This window comes from Corvus moneduloides, chromosome 6 (assembly GCF_009650955.1).
Source record: "Corvus moneduloides isolate bCorMon1 chromosome 6, bCorMon1.pri, whole genome shotgun sequence".
Classification (NCBI taxonomy): Eukaryota; Metazoa; Chordata; class Aves; order Passeriformes; family Corvidae; genus Corvus; species Corvus moneduloides.
Window position 1 is genome coordinate 39,651,792 of NC_045481.1, and position 19,670 is coordinate 39,671,461.

Genomic DNA, 19,670 nt, shown 5'->3' on the forward strand with positions numbered 1-19,670 from the left:
GTCTGTGGTCCTGATTTCCATGATGTCATGCAGTGGCATTTATAAAGAAACCGAGGTGGTGGGGTCAGATTGCATTTTTGGCCTACAAGTTGGATATGATGAGCTGTTGGTGCGTGAAGCGTGTGTAAGAGCTGGTCAGCAGCAGGAATAATGAGCTGCAAACATCTCAACTTTAGTTTTCCAAACTGAAGGGGGATTTTGTTAGTAAGCAGATTCTTTTATAGTAGGAAGTTTTGTTGGTTGCTTGAAAACTTTTCACATTTGATTTTATTCTTTTTTTTTTTTTTTTGGTTGGTCATGTGTGTATCAGGTGCTGTAGTTAGAAATGTGAAGGAATGACAGTGTTAGCCAATACAGGGGCCCTAGAAAGAAAAACAGACATGCAAACCAAAACCACCTTTGCATGGATACATTTAGATGTGCAGGAGGAAAAGACTTACTGCTAGGATAGCTAAATTTGCTTGGAGAAATTGAGTGCTACTGGCAAAAGAATATTGTTCCCTATTCAAAGTGAATTTCCTCAGGGAAAAATTGCTATTGTAGTTGATGCTGACAAATTCTGTGGACAAGGCCCCAGGCTGGATTCCCTCCCTTTCCCTTCCCAAGAAGTGGCACAAAGCTGCTCTTTGCTTTTCTGCTAGCAGGAGGGGGCAGCTGCTCTGCTTTGAGTGTTTCATCCTCCTGGGAGGAGAATAGATGGGATTTTTCCTACAGGAAAAATCAGAGACTCAGTCGTGCTTCCTGCCATCTGAAGGTCGGTGCTGATAATGGTGTTGAGCTGTCAGTCCTAGCCAGACACGGGGGATTACTGCAGTTCAGCTACAAACATCAAGTTCTGCTCATGTTCATCCCTGTGGGTGCTGCAGAAGTTGGTGTCCCTCTAAAGTGGCTGTGCTCTGTCCCCACCCCATGTTGTGACACTGGCTTCTCAGCTCACCTGGCCAGACAGAACTGAGAAGGGGTGACTTGTGATTTTACAGGATGGCTTGGAGGGGAGGGTAAGATGGACGGATGCTGCTACTGTCACATCTTCCTTGCTGTAAGCCTGTGCATGCCCTGGTTTTGGCCATTCCTGAGGTGGCTGTACTCTAGGTTAGTCAGAAGCTTGAAAGCTGAGGTGACAGTAGAAAGCTCAGCGAGGCTAGAGATTTTTTTTTACCCAGATCAGGACTGTGTTGTTTTCCAGAGTTCAAAGGAACTTGTGTCAATGGCCTTTTAAAGGACTTTTGTGGCAGCAAGGTGATATCACTCGTTACTCATTTCCAGTTCATTAACCAAGCAAAATTCTTATCTTCTTACCATAATCACTCCCTCCCTCTCCCTGTTTCCCTCCCCTCTCTCTCTTCGCTTCCCTCTTCTTCTCCCTCTTCCCCTATCCTCTTGTCTGCCTCTTTCTGTCTCCCTTTGTCAGAGGGACTAATACTTCCTTGCAAACAGGAAGAGAGGCGAGAGCAGCCCTGTGTGCAGTGTGAATGAACTCCAGTAACCCCATCTCCTTTCTCTTCCGATCAGTTGCAGAACCAAGGACATCTGGCAGTTGGGAGAGAGGGAGGGAGGAAAAATAAAGGCACAGCCCATTTCAGGATCTTACCCACCCTGGAAGCAGTCACACGTATGCTCTCTTTTCTTCTTGCTCCTTGTATTGACATGGCTCTCTTTGATCAGGCAGAAACCAAAAGTTGAAGGGAAGGGCAAAGCCAAAACCCCAGCCTTTGCCAGGCAAGATATAATGAGAGGCAGGTGAGAGAGCAGGGAGCCTCTGCTGCTGGATGAGGCATGTGAGCAGGAGAGCTGACTTGCAAAACAGTTGCTGTTAGGGGTGAGCTCTGCAGAGCCTGTAGTTTCCTGGGTGGGATTGCAGTCAGCACATTCTGTCATCATCCGATTTAAAATTTGGGAAGCCATATTTCCAAAATGAGGGAGTCTGCAGGTTCTGCAGGAAAGAAACAAATCTTGTACCCTGCAGATGGTAGACAAGGAACAAGTTTGGTTGTTTGGACTTTTTAGCAAGCAGAAGTACTTTGGGCTTATTCTGCCCTGATTTATTGCATTATGTGGTCATACAGTTGTGCCTTAAGATTCTAATTCACTTTGCTAACCCATTTGTTCACTTGTTTCAGTCCTGTATTCCTTCTTGCCTGATGTGGGGTGAAACTGGCTTGGAACTTCTGTTGCTTCCATTATTTATAATAATAGATACTCTCCACCCATGGAATAGCTAAGTTGTATTGAGTTCAGATTCAGAAATGTCCATAGAACTCTTTGCATTTTGGTTGTAATTATAAGGTCTAGTTCTGGAAGGAAAGTTATGGAGACTTCCAGTCTCCCAGTACTCAGCTTTAGGGTGTTTTTCTGTAACAGCCAGACTTTTCCTGTCTCAGTGCTCTTTTAGGCATAGCGTCTTTCAGAGTTACACCTTTCTTCTTTTCCCAGTACTCTTTCAACCAAGTGACATACATTTGTTTATTTTAATCTTTTCAGTTGTTAGTCACTTCTGCTGTTCTCTGAACTTTGCTGTGGTTTCCATACCTGACCGGGGTAGGAGACAGCATGCCTTGTGTTGAGACCAAACTAAACCCAGTGAGAGCTGGATGCTGCAGTGAGCCCACTTCAAAGGGAGAGACAAATGCCTGGGCAAAGGCCATGCCAGCAGTCAGCAAAGTTATGGATAATAAAGGAGTTGGTCAGCAGCAGGAGTAAAACCCAGAGTAAGGCGGGGGATAGGGGGAGGCAGGATCTGAAACTCAGAGCTAGGGAGGGAGAGGTGGCAATTAAGACCCTTAACTTGAGGGCAAGAGACCTGAATGCAGCTGTGCAGCTGGGAGTGACCTGTAGGACTCTTCTGCATAATTGTCAGTGGTGGCAACAACTTAAAAGGCTCACAGAGCAGTGCTACAGTCTTCAGCTGCTCATGGTCAGATGAAGTTTAGCTGGACAGCAAATGAAAGCGATCAGGAGCTTTTCTTTATCAGCTTGGCACTGACGGTGGATTGCAAACGGCTTCCAGTTTGTGGTTACCTTTATGCTTCTGGGAGATTAAAATGGATAATGCGATTTCGAACAGTGTCCCTGCAGTTCTCTGAGAGAGGGCTTTACAGCAGGGACACTGGGCTAGTCTGTTCCCTGAGAGTTGCAGATCTGGTTTTTTCCATTCTCTGTAAACATACTGTTCAAAATCATTCTTTACACTATCCTGTTGCACTGCTTTTCACATTTTGCATTTTCATGGTTTGTCCCTCCCATTGTCAAGGTTATTATTTTTCCACGTGAGTTTTGACAGTTTTCACATGTAATATTACTTCATTTTGAAAGCGACAGATTCATTTTCTGTCTTGGAAGGTACAGGGTATCTTTTTCAACCTTTTCCTAATTGAAACCTGTTATATGTATACTTCTGCCTCACTCATAGACCTGCTATCTGTTTCAGCGTCTCTTGAGAAATATGATGATGTAGAGGGAAGGAAGAAGAATGAGCCAACATGAGCTGGGAATAATCTTTGTTTCTTTGAGTCAGCTACAGGGTAGTACCAAGTTCCTAGGGAAGAGTTGTGAAAACACACTGGCTGCTGCACCAGACACAGTATAGCAAGAACATTAGGTCACAAAATATGGTTATTCTGTGTGAAAGGATTGGAACAGTGGTGCCTCTCAAGGGGCTTAGTTCTCTGCTGGTGCTGTAGAGTCACGTGAAATCTCGGTCTAACAGGTAGGGGTTTTTTCTTGGCGATTTAGATCTGCAGCCAGCATTTGATACCCAAGGTAGCGTCATCACTGTGTAAGTTATGCATTTAGGTTTCAGCAGAGGTCATTATGCACTGCCCTGGGCCCAGCTTTCAGAGATAAATGCTAGCACCCAGTGTGAATCTGTATTGCGTGTCAGAACACATTAGAAGCCAAAATGCCAAATTATATCCCTGCTTTAGTTACCTCTGAAAGATAGCCCTTCCTGTCAGATGCATTTGTTCACCAACAGCCTATTAAGGCCCATGCACAGAGGTGCAGTCCTGTTGACACACAGTGAGCACAGTCATGTTAGCATATGTACACAAATGTGAGGTCTCTTCTGCTGATGCTGACATGCTGCAGAGTGCATGCTTGTGATTCATTAGAGAACTGAAACATAGCTATATATTTTTGCCTTGGCAGAAGCTGTAGGATACTGTAATTTACAGGGCCAGGGCTGTGATGAATAAATCCTGTTTTGAAGGATCACAGAGACTTAAACAAACTTCCTAAAAAGCTACTCTTTCCTCTGAGCGTCCATTATTTGGAGGTAAAGGGCTTGTTGTACTAGTCCTCTGATTATTCATGTATTACACAGTACAGTTTCTTCAGAGATATGCTTGCATCTGGTCTGGTGCCTGATCCTTAAACTCCTCACAGAAAGCACCAAAGTAGGAATACAAGGGAGAAGACAGCACTGTCTAGCAGAAGTGTCGCAGTAACTGCATCTGGCTCATTTGGTTTCTTTATGAGCTGTGCTGCCCAATGGTATCTCCTTTACTTGTCCTCAGTGAATGTGGCACAATAGGTTGGTATATTCTGTAGTTTAGTCTGTTGATGACAGGTCAGATCAAAGTCTTCCAGAAGAATATGTAAGTGCTTCAGCTGACTTAGAAGAGGACTCAACTGAGGGAGTGGGATGAGACTGTTGCTGGAGGAAGAGATGAATGTTTCTGGCATTTAGCATGAGGTGCAAGAGCCTTTAGTCTCTGAAAAAAGCAGTGCCTTGTTGTAAGAGTGCTGACCTGGAGATCATCTGAGTTGTTCTGTTGCCTCAGGAAAGAAGGGGAGATGGAAGAAATGGAGTAGGGTGAAGCTGATGGCAACACATTTCAGAAGTGTTCAGAGTCGTATTTGAGACATGGGTGGCAAGGGCTGGCAGAAATTTGTTTCCATCAGCCTTTCGTCTCTACATGTTTCCTCATATATGTCTGCTCACCAGGTTACTCTGTTCAGGATGCTGCATTAGAGAGAAGTGATTGCTTCATCTTTTGTCACATGGCCAGTCCTGGTTTCTAAAACTGAAGGAGCTGAAACAGACAGTGGGAGGCAGCACAGCAGACTGTGTCAAGACAGTGTTCCCTCTTGCAGTTATGGCTTCCATCACCTTTCTGCATTTTTGGTTGAAGTGGTGGTGCAAATTGGAAGGTGTGAATCTCTAATAATGGGATTATTAGTACAAAAGTAGACAAGATTTTTAGTCATGTAAAAACAATCCTCATGCATTTCTGTGAAAACTAAGTCTCAGGCCTAGTTGTACAGCCTCTCACTTGTGTGCATGTGAGGAAAATGCTCTTTAGGCTTCTTTACCTAGCACCAGAGTGCTGCTGTTCATGTCAGTTTTCCACAGCCTGCAACTGTTACTGCACCTGCACAAAAACCCCAAAAACGCTCTGTCTTACCAGTACAGAAGACAAGTAATCTTTTCTATCTGGCCCATTCTTCTTTTGGGAAGGTTGGAGGCTGGTGTATGAAGCAGGAACACATTGGGTAATTCTACAGCACAGATAGCGGCTTATCAGTTGCCATGTCCTGGATGTGCACGTGGATTTATATTCCCCTCCCTCTTGGTAGCTTGCAGCCTCTCAGACACTCCCCTTTGGGCTCCAGATGTCTTGCTGAAAGCAGGTTTCACTCTTGCAATGTCAGTCATTGTTGTGCAGATCACACAGTTTTGAAATCCCATCAGACTGTACCCTCCTCTTGTTTTCTGGAATAAGTTTCAGTTGTGGCTGGGATGCACTAAGAATGGGTCACTGAACTGAGGGCCTGGGCCTGAGCACTATCACTCAATCCCTCAGCCAGGGGATCAAAAATTGCTGCAGTAGTGCTGCTGGTGATTCATTCTGCACAATAATTAATCTTTGAGTGAGTCTTTTGCGTGGTTTGAAGGAATGTGGAGATGCAGAGGCTTACGCTTAGCTTTCTTGTTTCATGCCCAAACATGTCCAGAGAAACCTGTATGAGCATCGGTGAGGAGCTTACATAGGACTAGGAACAGAAGTTGGGTTTTGATTTGTTACACTAAAGTTCTCATCTCCATCTGATGCTCTATGCTGCTTCCACAAGGTTTTCAGATTCTGCAAGATTTCCTGGGGAGGCTTTTTTAAAAAAAAGTTGGTTGTGGTAGCCACATTGTTCCTTTGAGGACCATGAGTTTCTTTGAATTGGTTGCAAATCACATTGGTTAGGTTGTAGTCTCCCATAGTAGGACTTCTTTCTGTCTATAGTTTTAAGTTTCATATTTGCTTGTCCCTCCTTTTATCCTAGATAGTCTGTTTCTCCTGCTCCCTCAGGGAAGGGAGCTTTGAATTCCTGATGGAGACTGAGGCTGTGTTTACAACGGTCACGTGAATTAACGTGCCCTGTGGATTTTAACACCTGCATCCACAGTGTAATTGGAGATGACAGGAGCTCAGCAGGCCTGACAGTGTGACTTGTTTTTATACTTGATGCCTGTTTCAGAGTACTGGGAGGGGATTAGTGTGTGGAAGCATTGCTTTCATCTTTGTTTCTGACATCTTAAGAAAAGTTGCGTGATCTGGCCCAAATATCCAGGAGGAAAGAAGGGATCTGGGACAGTGGTTCTCTGCCTCTTCATGGTCAGCACTACAGTGTGTGAGGCATGCCCCTGCTTGCCTGATGCTCTTGTATCTGGGCTGCTTCAGAGCTTTCTGTCACCTGTCTTTCAGGACTGATAGGCTTCCAGTCCTGAGCTCAGTCACTCAGACTGGTACAGGCCTTTCACGTAGCTGCTTTTTAAATCAGTTAATCTCTTTAGCTTGCATTGGTAAATCACTGAGTTAAGATCAACTGATGTTCAATCAGATTAGGAAGTGTTTACATGAACAATTTGCATCAGTTTCACTGAATCTGTGTGATCAAGTTGGGTCTTTTTCTGTGCAGGTGGGGCTTTTTGGAAAAAAGTGGTTGGATTTGCTTTCCAGTTTCAGGTTCTGTAGTGGAGTCAGGACTGTAAAATGAAGATGCTTTTCCGTATGGTTTCCACATTCCAAAAAAGGGTGTCCTCAGAAGGCTGGTGAATCCATTTCCTGAGAATGGTATCATTGCCATTTCCCATAGATAGGATGTTGGCTTTCAATTTCTTACTGTAGGTGAGGGGAGGATTTGTCATCCTTATTTTTGATGCATCATCAACCTTTGTCACAGTCTTTGGCTACTGATAGTAAGAGGGAAATCTGATGTTTTGTAGTCTGCTAAATAATTATATGAAAAATCTCTTTTCCAATTGTTTATATGCTCTGCAACACTTGCACCAAAATTCAGGGCAGCTGGCAGCACTGAGCTATTTGTTACTGAGAGCTTTAACAAAGGCCACTGGTTATAATGCCAGGAATTTCCCTCTTACACACTTGGACAGATCAGGGATGAAATGCACTTTTAGTGTTAGCAGTAATGAAGACTTGTCCTGCTTTGATAAATCTGTTGGCAATGAAAGAATAGTTTTGCACCTGGATATGCTTGTCTTGTACCTTTTACCACAGTTTGTTAAAATACTGTGTTTCAAGAGTATAAACATTGATAAAACAAAGCTAATTACGGAAACAAAATCTTGAAGCTTGCTTGTGATACAGCTTGTAACAGATTTTGGAAGTTAATAGTCTCAGTAGCTGAACTCTTGCCTCTTTTGCATCTGTTTGTTTTTTCCACAGGTACTTCCTGACTTTCAGTAGAAGAGAGAAACTAAGGCCTTTGAAGATAGATGCCTGTGGCCCCTTGCTTGGCAGAAACAATGCTGCAGCAATGAGATTATAGCGAGCCCTTCCTGTGTGGCCTCCATGGGTCCCACTCAACTCAGCACACAGGATCATGGGAAGAGGGTGGCAAGTGTATTTGAGATGGAGGAGGAAGGGCTTCCGCTCTTCCCTGGCTCAGAGAACCCCCCTGAGCATGCAGGTATGCAAAAATCCTTACTAAATCCATGCAAGATAAGGGCTATTCATTCTTTCAGTTGCAAGCAGAATTGATACTTGGCAAAATTTAGGACAAGTCCTACAGTGCTTGAAGCACTCAGATATGATGTCTAAGAATAGAGTCAGTTATTGATAGCTGAAGACTGGGCTTATCTAACTGATAAATGTGGTGAATATTTTGCTTATTTGACCTTCTAGAGGATAGGTCTGTGGCAGTAAAATTTTTTTTTTTTTTTTTTAGCCTTATCAAAAGCTGCTGAACAATAAATCTTTACTACAGGTGACAATCCAACAAGGGTAGGTGGTACAAAGAAATGGTAGGGTTTTGCAGATTCATGTAATGGGAAGGCAGTAGGAGTTTCTCTATGTTTCTTATGTTGACTGAGGATTAAGAGTACCAGATACAGAACTGAGATTTTGTAATTAAAGCTGCTGCTTATGGCCACAATCCTACACTTTCAAACTGTAAGAAGACAGTATAACATCTCTGGACAGGTAACAGGAAAAAAAAGGAAAGCACAAGTGCATAGGGTCATCATCTTAATGAAAATATGGCAAATTAATGTATTTGCTCAGCAGTGGGGCAATGAGCAATCTTGATCTAAAACAAAGAGATAATCTGAACATTGAATGAGGACTCATCAGTGGAGTAGAAACAAAGAGAGTAGTTAAAAGGTGATATGAGGTTACCCAATAAAAGTACTTTAAATGGATTTGAGGACCTGAAAAGAAATACATTGATTGTTTCCTCATGAAAATGTAAGGAAAAAAGCCACAAAATGTGGAACATATTTATTAAATAAGGTATCTACCAAGGAAGGAAGACCCTAATGAGAGCTAAAGGTTCAGAGGTGGCATTCATAGTTTATACATCTTACGTTATTTCTGTGTTATCTGACTACAGAAAATAAAAATAATAATCTCTATTACTAAAATGCTTCATGCTCAGAGATGGAAAATAATTTGCATAGATCAAAGAACAAGCCTATCTGTCTCAATAAAGCAGTCATAGAAAAGATAAAGAAGATGTTTATGTAATGTCTTAAAGACAGCTAAGAAATACAAAAGATGGACAGATTTATCTGTGGAAGTTGTTGGATTACTCTGCTATTTCTCAGAAGCATATGAACATCCCTTGAGGCTTCAGCAAAGTTGTCGTACCAGTTAGTCTGCCATTACATGTGTTTATACTGAGCAATCTGAAGTAACTGTAGAAATAACTGTAGGCATTGCATAATCTTTACTTGGTAATTTATTGTGTGAAGAGAAAGTTGAACAAGAGTGTTGAACAAGAGGGAATATCAGAAATTTAACCTTTCTGATGACATTTTCTTGCTGTCCAATCTGCAATGAGAAGTGCAGGCCAAAATGAGTGACCTCCAGGCCTCTGTAAAGTCAGTGGGATTGAAAATCAACACCAAGATACTTACGGCTGAAAACTTGCAGTGAGGAACACCAGTAATAATTTCTGAGACTGACCTAAAACTGGTTACCATTTCAGGAACTTGAGCAGAATAGGGGATGTAAACATGAGTAAGGATAGAAGCATTAGTACAGTAAGTACAAAAATGAGACATGCTGATGCCTTAGGATTTTAGGTTTTATATTTTTCATATATTTGTGATCCTGCAATTCTTTAGTGTATAACTCTAAACTCCATATAGAGTGTTAGCTACTGTTCTCCCATCTTGGTCAGACGGAACAGTTCCTCTCTAGGTCTGGGAATCAAGGACACCTTACTGTCTCAGGCCCCAAGAAATGTAAACAAAAGTGAGGGGGGGAGAGCAAACTTGGGGTAAATTACTTCATTACCTGAAGCTGTAAGTGGAATATTAATCCCTGATACGCAAATGGACCAAACTGACAAAAGTATGAAAACCCGTGACCTGTCGTCCATTTTTGAGTGTAGCCCCTGGGGGGCCTTCGTCTGCCCTAAATGTACCTGAAGGCCCTTCAATAAATATAACTGCTTTTTATTCTCTTAATTTCGGCTGGCCTCTGTTTTTAGGTAGTTGGATAAGGCATCAATGCAACTGTAACCCTGATGCTGGTCAAGAAATGCAGTAGCCTTGTCCTTCAAACTAAGCATTAACTCCAGTGTAAAGGCTTTCCGGACATACCTAAATATAATTTGGAGACTTACCAAAACATGCTGGTTGTAATCTTTGTAACAGCTGCCATAGAAGAATCTGTAATGCCTGACATACAGAAAAATACCTGCACTATGAGCTGTGTAGAGTATCATATGTCAACACAGCTAGAATTAAATGGATGGAAAAGAGAGAGGGCTAATAGGGAGGGAATGCACGTGTAATATCAGCAAGCATTTGGGTGGAATGCTTAAGGTGAGATGTGTTGGAGCAGACCAAAGATGTTTTCAGAATGCAGAGCCACTGATAAGATTAAGATCTGTCAGAATGATGTAGGAAGAATTAGGATCCTGCTGCATGAGACCATCTGAAATGTGAAGCAGTAGTGAAGGCCCCATGTTTGAGATACAATAAGCTTTAGTAAATGAACTGTCACTATGAGAGTGTTTTGGTTTTAGGGGTGGGGAGCGCTCTTCTTGAAGAGGAAATGATGGCTTCAGGATTCCAGAGGCTCAGAGCTTGTGAAGTGTACTGCTTGTCTGCTTATTACCCCTAACTTCACAAACTGCTGTCTTCTGTCTCGACAGCTTCCCCAAATGTTCCAGTAACAGGGGTTGTCTGCTTCGTCTGGTTTTCGTAGGGTCACAGTTTCAGCACTGGCTTTCTGTCACTATTGAATTGAGGAAACATTTTTCCTTGTTCTTTTGCATGAGTATGGCAGAGAATAAAAGTAAGAGAACTGGAGGTAAGTTCTGAAGAAATTTACTCTCTGCACAATCTTGGATTTCAGCTCAACTTTTTTGTAGGTTTTTCTCACATTAGTAACTTAACTGTAATTGGCAAGTGCAGAAGAACCCTTGGCCTGAGCATGTTTTGGCTCTTTCACTGTTTTGGAGGAGAACAAGTGTGAAGCTATATTTGTTTATATAGTTGAGGTGAAACCTTGTGGATTATGTCAGTAAGTTCGTTGTAGAAGACTTGCTTGCCCAGAAGGGGTGTGTGTGAAAAGGGCGACTTGATATTTTCATCCATGTGCTTGAGAGATAGTGGGTTGTGGTTATTGTCAGGAATGGGACAGTCAGCTGCCAACACCACCCTTCCTTCATGTCTGTGGGTTTTCTTTTCTTTTGTTTTTTTCCTCGCTACCGTTCATTTCGGTAGAAAATCCCCCCTTGAAGCGGAAGAAGGGCCCAGCCCCTAAGATGCTGGGAAACGAAGTGTGCAGTGTGTGCGGGGACAAGGCCTCCGGCTTCCACTACAACGTGCTGAGCTGCGAAGGCTGCAAGGGCTTCTTCCGCCGCAGCGTCATCAAGGGCGCGCAGTACGTCTGCAAGAACGGCGGCAAGTGCGAGATGGACATGTACATGCGCCGCAAGTGCCAGGAGTGCCGGCTGCGCAAGTGCCAGGAGGCCGGCATGCGGGAGCAGTGTGAGTGCAGGCACGGGCCGCTGGGGGTGGGATGGGACAGGAGGGCTGTGGGGACCGTGGCTGTGAGGCAGGGAGCAGTGCGAGTGCTTGGGGAGGGGGGGACGTGGAAGCCATGCAGGCTGTATGCTGGAATGTGCGTGGGAAGTCACTGAGAGCTCAACAGGGATCACGTGGGGAGGTGAGGCTATTAGTGGAACACCACTGGTGTGCTGAGAGCCCCAGCCCTGCTTTATTCCTTGTAAGAACTTGTGGAATATGCCAGTAGAGGAAAGACTCACATGTTCTTCAGGATGCTGTAAAGTGTGTCGGTAAAGTCAGGCTTGTGATCAGGACTCTTAAGATTGGTCACCGTGCTCCCTGAACAACAGGCACTTTTCTTTGCTTCCTACTGTGAGCTTGCAAAAGAGGTCAAGGGCAGCACCACAGTACTGCAGCTGTGTTTGTGCATGAGCTGATCTCATTGCTCCCTTTAGTGAACTCTGCTATTTTTCTCACACAAGCCATAAGGCTGCTGTTTCTGAATATTCACCAGTATTTCTGCTTGCATATCAGGAACAGCCCTCCTCGGCCAAGGCATCCAGGTTTCATCCCTTTGCTCCTCAAGACTGGCTGAATGAATGCTCAGTTAATGTTAGGTCTGTGTGAAGTCTTCTTTTCTGACACCCAGCACCCAGAACAACTAGAAACAGCAGATATTTCAGAAACATTTATAATTCTGCAAAACATCTTATAATTCTGCAAAAATTAAGTCCCAATGAGCTAGGAGACGTGCTGTTCAGTTTTTCAGCATGAAACACAGCACATCAGTATCTTTATCTCACTGGTTTGTGTCAATATTATGTATGCTGTCTTTACCCCATTGCCCTGTTCCCAAGAGCAACGAAACAGATGTATTTGAAAAGCAATGCAGTTAAGACCGCTTGTTCACTTTGCTTCTCTTTGTTGCAGGTAGATACAGAGCCTCAGTATGTTTCTGCATTTAGTCATTGTTTTGTGTTCAAGACAGCTCAGGAAAATTAGGTCAAAAGGAATCTTGGTGTTATTATCAAGAACTTGGCAATTCTTGTCGACGCTGTAATCCCCACTGCAAATTTGCCTTGTTAGTTTTGACAGAAACTGAGGGCTTTTTCCTCCAGCTGTTTCACTTGGAAGGTCATTCCAGAACTTCCCCTAGTAATTGCTGGAAACATTCTTCTAATTCCCAGACTGAAGTTATTCATGGCCAGTTTATTGTTCTTAAGCCAGTGTGAACCACGAGGTTAAATAATTCCTTCCTGGCAAACCAAGTAAGTTAGATTGCTTTGAATTTAGCATGGTGTAGGAACTTGCACTTAGGCAGTTTTCAAGATTCATTAATAGCCAAGTAACATGTTACCAGATAAATTTTTTTCCTTGTGTCTGAATCCCAAGAGGAGGGACTATAATCACTTGGATCAATTACTTCCCTCCTTAAACTGACACTGTAAGTAGTATTCTCTAATCTTACAGATCCCCCTTATTTTGGTAATTATACTGAACACTTTTGCTGTTAGAATTGTAAATTTTGTGCATGGCGCATGTACCTGTGCACACATCCTCCCTGTTGGAAGTCAGGAATTACTCTCTGAGTATTACTCTCAGCTTGACTGTGTTATGTTCTTTGTCTATCCTTCCAATCCTAAGAATGCTGTTGTATAGTAGCTCTTCAGTTCTTGTCTAACATTCTTTTAAGAAGTGCAGTTACATAGTTGTTCAATTTTAGGGCCTGCTTCTCTGTGTAGCAGCTATAGAATCATCAAGGTGTGAAGAGATCTTTCAAGATCATCAAGTCCAAATGTCTACCCAGAAGTACCACTGTAACCCTTAAACCACTAAACCGTATTGCCCAGCATAGATCCAGATGTCTCTTAAACACCTCCAGGGATGGTGACTCCATCACCTTCATGGGCAACTTGTTCCAATGCATGTCCTAACAAGGCAAATTCTTTTTTAATACCTAATCCGAATCTCCCTTGTCTCAGTTTAAGGCCTTTTCTTCTTGTTCTCTCACTGTGGGCATGGCAGAAGAGACTAACCCCCTCCTCATTCCAACCTCCTCTGTTTTCTGTGTTATCTGTGCATTAAAAAAATGGCCAAAGAATCTTTCAGCACTTTTAAAGTCTTGTTTGTAAAGTCGAGCTTTATTTATCTTTGTTCTTGAAGATACAGAGGGGTTTTTTTTCCAATCAGTTCCTTTTCTGCTTCCCTTCCCTCCAGCGTGTCAATCACAGCACAGAGCCTGGTGCTGTCAGCAGCCTTGCTGAGGGTGCACTCAGTCCCACTGTGCACCTTAACAAAGGTGTTAAACAGTGCCGGTCCAAATACCAACCCCTGGGGAACACCACTCATCACTGGTCTCCACTTGGACATTGAGCCATGGGCCACAACTCTTTGAGTGTGACCATCCAACCAATCTTCTATCCTCCAAGTGATCCTTCCGTCAAATCCATGCTGTTCTAATTTAGAGACAAGGATACATTGCTCCTGAGCTTGGTGGAGGTGATCCTTGAATATTAACCAGATTTCTTGGGCCCCTCTTCCCTCCTGCACTTTATCTGATAGTACTCTACCAAGCAGATCCCTGAAGAGGCCAGAGTCTGCTCTCCTGAAGTCCAGGCCAGTGAACTTGCTGTGCACCCTCCCTGTTGCTCCAAGGATCTTGAAATTCACCATTTCATGATCACTGCAGCCCAGGCTGCCCTTGAGCTTAACCTTTCCCACCAGGTCCTCCCCCGTTGGTGATAATAAGGTCTGGCATAGCATCTCTCCTTGTTGGCTCCTCTGTCACTTGCAGAAGACAGTTACTATCAACACATTCCAGGAGCCTCCTGGACTGCTTATTCCCTGCTGTGTTGTCCCTCCTACAGATATTGGAATGGTTGAAGTGTCCCATAAGGATCAGGGCTTGTGAATGTGAGGCTGCTCTTTTCTGTTGATAGAGGGCCTCCTCTGCTTGGTCTTCTTGGTTGGGTGGCTTGTAACATTAGACCCCCTCTGTAATGTCACCTGTCCCTGTCCTCCCTTTAATCCTGGCTCATAAGCTCTTGTTCAGCTCCTCATCCATCCCGGGCAGAGCTCCATGCACTCCAGCTGGACACTCCTTGTCTCCCCTGCCTTTCCTTCCTGAAGAGCCTGTATCCTACCATTCCAACACCCCAGTTATAGGATTCATTTCACCATGTCTCTGTGATGCCGATATGATTACAGCCCTGCAGGTGTGTGCGTGTCTCTAACTCCTCGTGTTTACTCCCTCTGCTACATGCATTTGCATAAAGGAATTTAAGTTGGGCTCCTGATGAACCTGACTTACTGGATGGAGTGGCAGGAATTCCATTGTGCTGCTCTTCAGGAGCTCTCCTGCTGACCTGCATACCCTCTCCAGGCCCTGGGCATCTCTTGCTGGCCCTGGCATCAAACTGGTAGGAGAGGGATGGATTGAGGTTCCTGTCCCTAGGCACCTTTAGTTTAAATCCCTCTTCACAGCTTGGCAAGCCTACAAGAAAAGATGCACTTCCCTTTCTCTGACAGAGGGACCCCATCAGCCCTCAGTAGAGCAGATGTCTTTGAGTTGTTCTGTTCCTTACAATGTTACATCCACGTAACATCTCCCCTTTGACTTAACAACTGAAGGAGACACTTTCAATCCTATTCCTGAAGGACCTGCCGTTGGTCCTCAGTACATTTTGTGCAAAGCTATTCTTCCACTATTCATCTTGGGGTATGTTACTGCTCTAGAGTTTGCTGCAGATGGCCTGTATAGCAAATTATCCTTTCACTCTCAAACTCCACCCAGGATGGAGTCTGACTTTTGAAGAGGGTGAAATTACACAAGCTGTTAAATTAAAAATACTGAGAAAAGACATAACAGTAGGATAATATAAAATACAGTGGACACACCATGGCATATGAAGGGAGCACCTGACATTTTAGGGAATTGCTTTTTGGGGAAAGTCACTGTTGTTTTTCTGAGATCTGCAGGGCATCATGAGGGGAGCTTCTGCCTTCTATGAACACTTTACATGACAGTATGATTTGAAGAAAGGCAATGGAACAACTTGAAGTAGGGCATAGAGGGGGAAACAAGTATCACTGTTGGCTGTGTTGTGTACACTGTGCTATGCCTGGTACAGGCAGCTGTGATCTCTGCCTCTCCATCCACAGCACGTTATCCTGTGTTCAGTGTGGTTTCCATTGTCTTCCTATGATTGATCATGGGCTATTCCTGCTTTAGATGTTCTGTCTGAAGAACAGATCCGACTGAAGAAACTGAAGAAGCAGGAAGACGATCAGGCTCGGACAGTTGTGGTGCGTCCAAACCCTCCAAATCCGCCAAGCCCTTCCCACAAACTGACGCCGGAACAGCTGAGCATGATAAAAAAGCTTGTGGCTGCTCAGCAGCAGTGCAACCAGCGCTCCTTCACAGACAGGCTCAAAGTGACGGTAAAAACTCTACCAGTGTATCCAAAATAAGAAAAAGTGAAGTTTGGGGAGTCTTGTTTTAGGTAAAACATCTGGGAGAACAGAGTTACTTTAGGCATTGCATTTGTGGGCTAAAGCTCTGAAAATAATAGCAAAGGATCATGTTTGAAGCTGTCATTTGCTTCCCTTGTTCTCTTCATCTTATCTTTCATCTTTGGCTCCATCTTTCACAAATATATGCTGTCTCTTCCCATTCCCACAGCCATGGCCCCAGATTCCTGATCCAAATAACCGTGAAGCAAGGCAGCAGCGTTTTGCTCACTTTACAGAACTTGCAATTATCTCTGTGCAAGAGATTGTGGACTTTGCCAAGCAATTACCTGGCTTCCTGGAGCTCACCAGGGAAGATCAGATTGCTTTACTGAAGACATCTACCATAGAGGTGAGGGTTTGACTCGACCACAGTACATAGTAGCAGAGATGAAAGAATTTGGCAGTAACCACCTAGAGAACTAGTTCCATCCCTTTTTTGAGGATAGCAGACTGAAGGACCTCAGCTATGGGACTGTTACTGCAATATACTGAGGTTATATTGGCAAGATGCCTGGTTATATGCTGCAGTGTCTGGTTATACAGGAAGAGAGTGAGGCAAGTGCCTTGGTAGTGGTAAGCAGGAGTTTCCCGTTTCCCAGAAGCAGACACCACAAAGGATGGCAGCAGACTTTACCCTGGAATTTTTAAGCACTCTGAGAGAAACTGGAGTGGTTTTGTGTTTGGTTTTTTTTTTTGTCAAAGATGCTTCAACAGTCAGCAAATTATTGATGTTGTAACATTTCTTGCTGGTTTCAAATCAAGTGTATCTATTTCTGTCCTCAGGTGATGTTGTTGGAGACATCTCGGCGCTACAATCCAGAGATTGAGAGCATCACCTTTCTTAAGGACCTGAGCTATAATCGGGATGACTTCGCCAAAGCAGGTGGTCCATTAGACAGGTGTTTCTTCCTCTCCAGTGTCTTGTGTTCTTACATATTTTCCTTTTTAATGTGGGCAGCTGGAAATAGTTTGGGTGGTCAGGTAAGAGGTTTAGAACAGGACCAAACCAATAGCCCCACAAACCATTTTTTTTTTTTTGCTTTTAACATATGATACTAGCTCAGTTCATGTCTTTTTCTAGGTGTCAATTTGCTTGGGAAAATCTGGACTCTTAAAGCATGAAAATATTGCTGCAGGTGTCCACCTAGGACTAAGAGTTGGTGTGAACTTCCTTGCTTGTAGAGATGTGATGTGGTGGTAGAGTTGTGTCAGATCATACCAATTCAAACCACAGTCTTCTCTCCTTTGCAAGTGCATCACTTGCTAATCCGGATCACTTGGAGTGATGACGTTACTGTGATTACATTTCAGTTGATACGAAGTCTGTACTGTGCACTGAGGATCCCCACAGACTGCTTTAGATATTTTATCATTCTAATATATGGTAGCCTGTGGTGTTGTGATCTCTGAAGTCTTTTATTTTTCCAGGGCCTATGAGTGTCTGTAATTTCAGATGAAGTAACAAGAAGTGTGTATCTTTAGCATTTCTAAAAACAAGACTTAAGCTGTGCTTCAGCTGATTTTATTTTATTCCTTGAGTAGCTATTTAACCATTTATGCTTGAGATGGCTTTTATATACAACTTTTCTTTTTGACACTTTTCCTGGTAGTCTTTTCTTCAGGTTATTAGAAAGGCAAACAGCAGGGAGCCAGAAAGATTCCCTCCATTCTGTTCCTCCTTCTCTGATGCAGTTGTAATGCAGGAAATTAGAAACTTGGATGCTATTTTGGACGAAAGGCCTGAAGTTTTCAGCGTGATTACATAGCACAAAGAGACCTGGTTTGACAGTGGTCTCTGTTACGGCAATAAATATCAGTGCATTTCTGTCTAACTGCATTTATCAAATGAGGTGATTGGAAGCCTAGGTCAGGCTCTGCCTCAGGTCTCCCAGTTCTTTGAGCTGAAGGAAATGGCATCGTTCAGAGTTCTTGGAACCGGATATTTTCAGCTCATACATACTTCATATGAACCTTAAGCATGGGACTTTGAAAGTGTGCAGGCTACTGGGTGTGAAGGAGGTGATGCTATGAGAGTGGACAGTATAGATGTTGTGCTTATGACTTTCTGACATTTTGATGGACTTACCTGATAGCTGATGTTTTGTTCCTTTAGCTGTTGCCCAGTAATGGGCTGGGGGGCATTTAAGGCTTTAGGAAAACCCAGAAATAGTGTGATTTTACAGTTAGAATGTTATAACAGTTCAGCCACTATTATTGGTGCTCACCAGTAGTGGATGTAAAGGGAAGATTGATTGGAGCATAATGTAAGGGTTTGTCCCTGCCTGTGCGTCCTCCCCACTCCCTGGTGTATTGCAGTGGATTTCTGGTGGCCTTTTCTGTGAAAGGAAGGGGGAGAGAGGGGAGACAATTGCTACTGCCTCACCTTGTTCTCTTCTGTTTGTTGCAGGTCTGCAGTTTGAGTTCATTAACCCCATCTTTGAGTTCTCAAAGGGAATGAATGAGCTACAGCTTAATGATGCTGAATACGCACTTTTAATTGCCATCAACATTTTCTCTGCAGGTAAAAAGCCAGGAAGATCTGAAGAGCTGCAGCAGTGAGTCAGAGGGCAAAGAAACTAGAGGGAAGGAATGTTAAAAGCAGAAAATGAGTAATAGAGCATGTGTAGAGTCTAGTGATAAAGGGAGCATATTATTAATTATATTCTGAATTTTCTAGTGCAACTTCTGGAGGAAATCGAATTCCTCACTGTTGGAGAAGTGTGTAGAAAAATCAGCCAGTGTTTATCTTCCTCATTTGGAAATTGCTATTTTATTGCCCCCTTAATGTCCTTGGCACCTCTCTGGTGTAATGCCGGTCCCACAGCATGAGCGACATCTAGTGGGCCTCTGGACAAGAGGCAGTATCGCTCCAGGCCAGGACAGGGCTTTGCCAAGAAGCCACCTCTACTCTTCTGTCTTGTGACCTGATTAATGACTGTTTTTCTTTGTTCCTGTTTTCTAACTGGCTCAGCTATGAGAGAGACTTTCCCATTTGCTCTCGAATAGGCAGCTTCTCATTTCTTCTGGGACAGGAAGATGAGCCCAAACAGCACTACGTAAGTGTGTTTGGTCCCTCTAACCTGCCACCTCTGTAGGAGTCAGATCAGGCTCCCCGTGTGCAGTAGGCCTCACTGAGAAAGAACAGTTACAGGCAACTGACGTAGCTGCCACAGTGTCATGGCTATATCTCCCAGTTGGGTAAATCTGAGATGAAGTTTTTGGAAGAGACCACAGGAGGAAGTAGGGTTAGACAGAGATGTTAAATCCAGTGAAGCTGCCTGTGGCAATCTGCTTATGTCTAATCTGCTTACTTCTAACCTGCTTTGTGGCAGACCGACCAAATGTGCAGGACCAGTCCCTGGTGGAGAGGCTGCAGCACACCTATGTGGAAGCGCTTCATTCTTACATTTGCATCAACAGACCAAATGTGAGTGCCTGACCAGAACATCGCCGGTGACGATGCCAGCGGATTTTGTGTTTATGCAGGCAGAGTTCCTGCAGTACTGTCTGTAACTGGTCTCTTGCTGCTTGTACTGTCACGCTTGTCCCTTCTGGGCTCTTTGATAGCAGCTGTAAATGCAGGATTTGTGAGCTGTCACAATCTGCTCTCCTGTATCATGTTCCGTAGTTTAGCCAGCATGGAAAGTCTGGAGTTTTGGGACATGATGTACTACTTGTGTTCTTT

General features: G+C 43.7%; 1 protein-coding gene across 5 annotated transcripts in view; it reads left to right on the forward strand.

Annotated features, from left to right (window-relative positions):
- Window positions 1-19,670, forward strand: part of NR1H3 (nuclear receptor subfamily 1 group H member 3) — a 31,812-nt gene that overhangs the window by 10,051 nt on the left and 2,091 nt on the right. For all 5 annotated transcript variants that reach the window (XM_032111175.1, XM_032111178.1, XM_032111176.1 and 2 more), the window contains exons 2-8: window positions 7,677-7,920; window positions 11,189-11,455; window positions 15,705-15,913; window positions 16,155-16,334; window positions 16,769-16,868; window positions 18,393-18,506; window positions 19,318-19,412. In XM_032111175.1, the coding sequence (XP_031967066.1) occupies window positions 7,803-7,920; window positions 11,189-11,455; window positions 15,705-15,913; window positions 16,155-16,334; window positions 16,769-16,868; window positions 18,393-18,506; window positions 19,318-19,412 (1,083 nt within the window). In that variant the 5' untranslated portion in view covers window positions 7,677-7,802. The remainder of the gene's footprint in view (window positions 1-7,676; window positions 7,921-11,188; window positions 11,456-15,704; window positions 15,914-16,154; window positions 16,335-16,768; window positions 16,869-18,392; window positions 18,507-19,317; window positions 19,413-19,670) is intronic.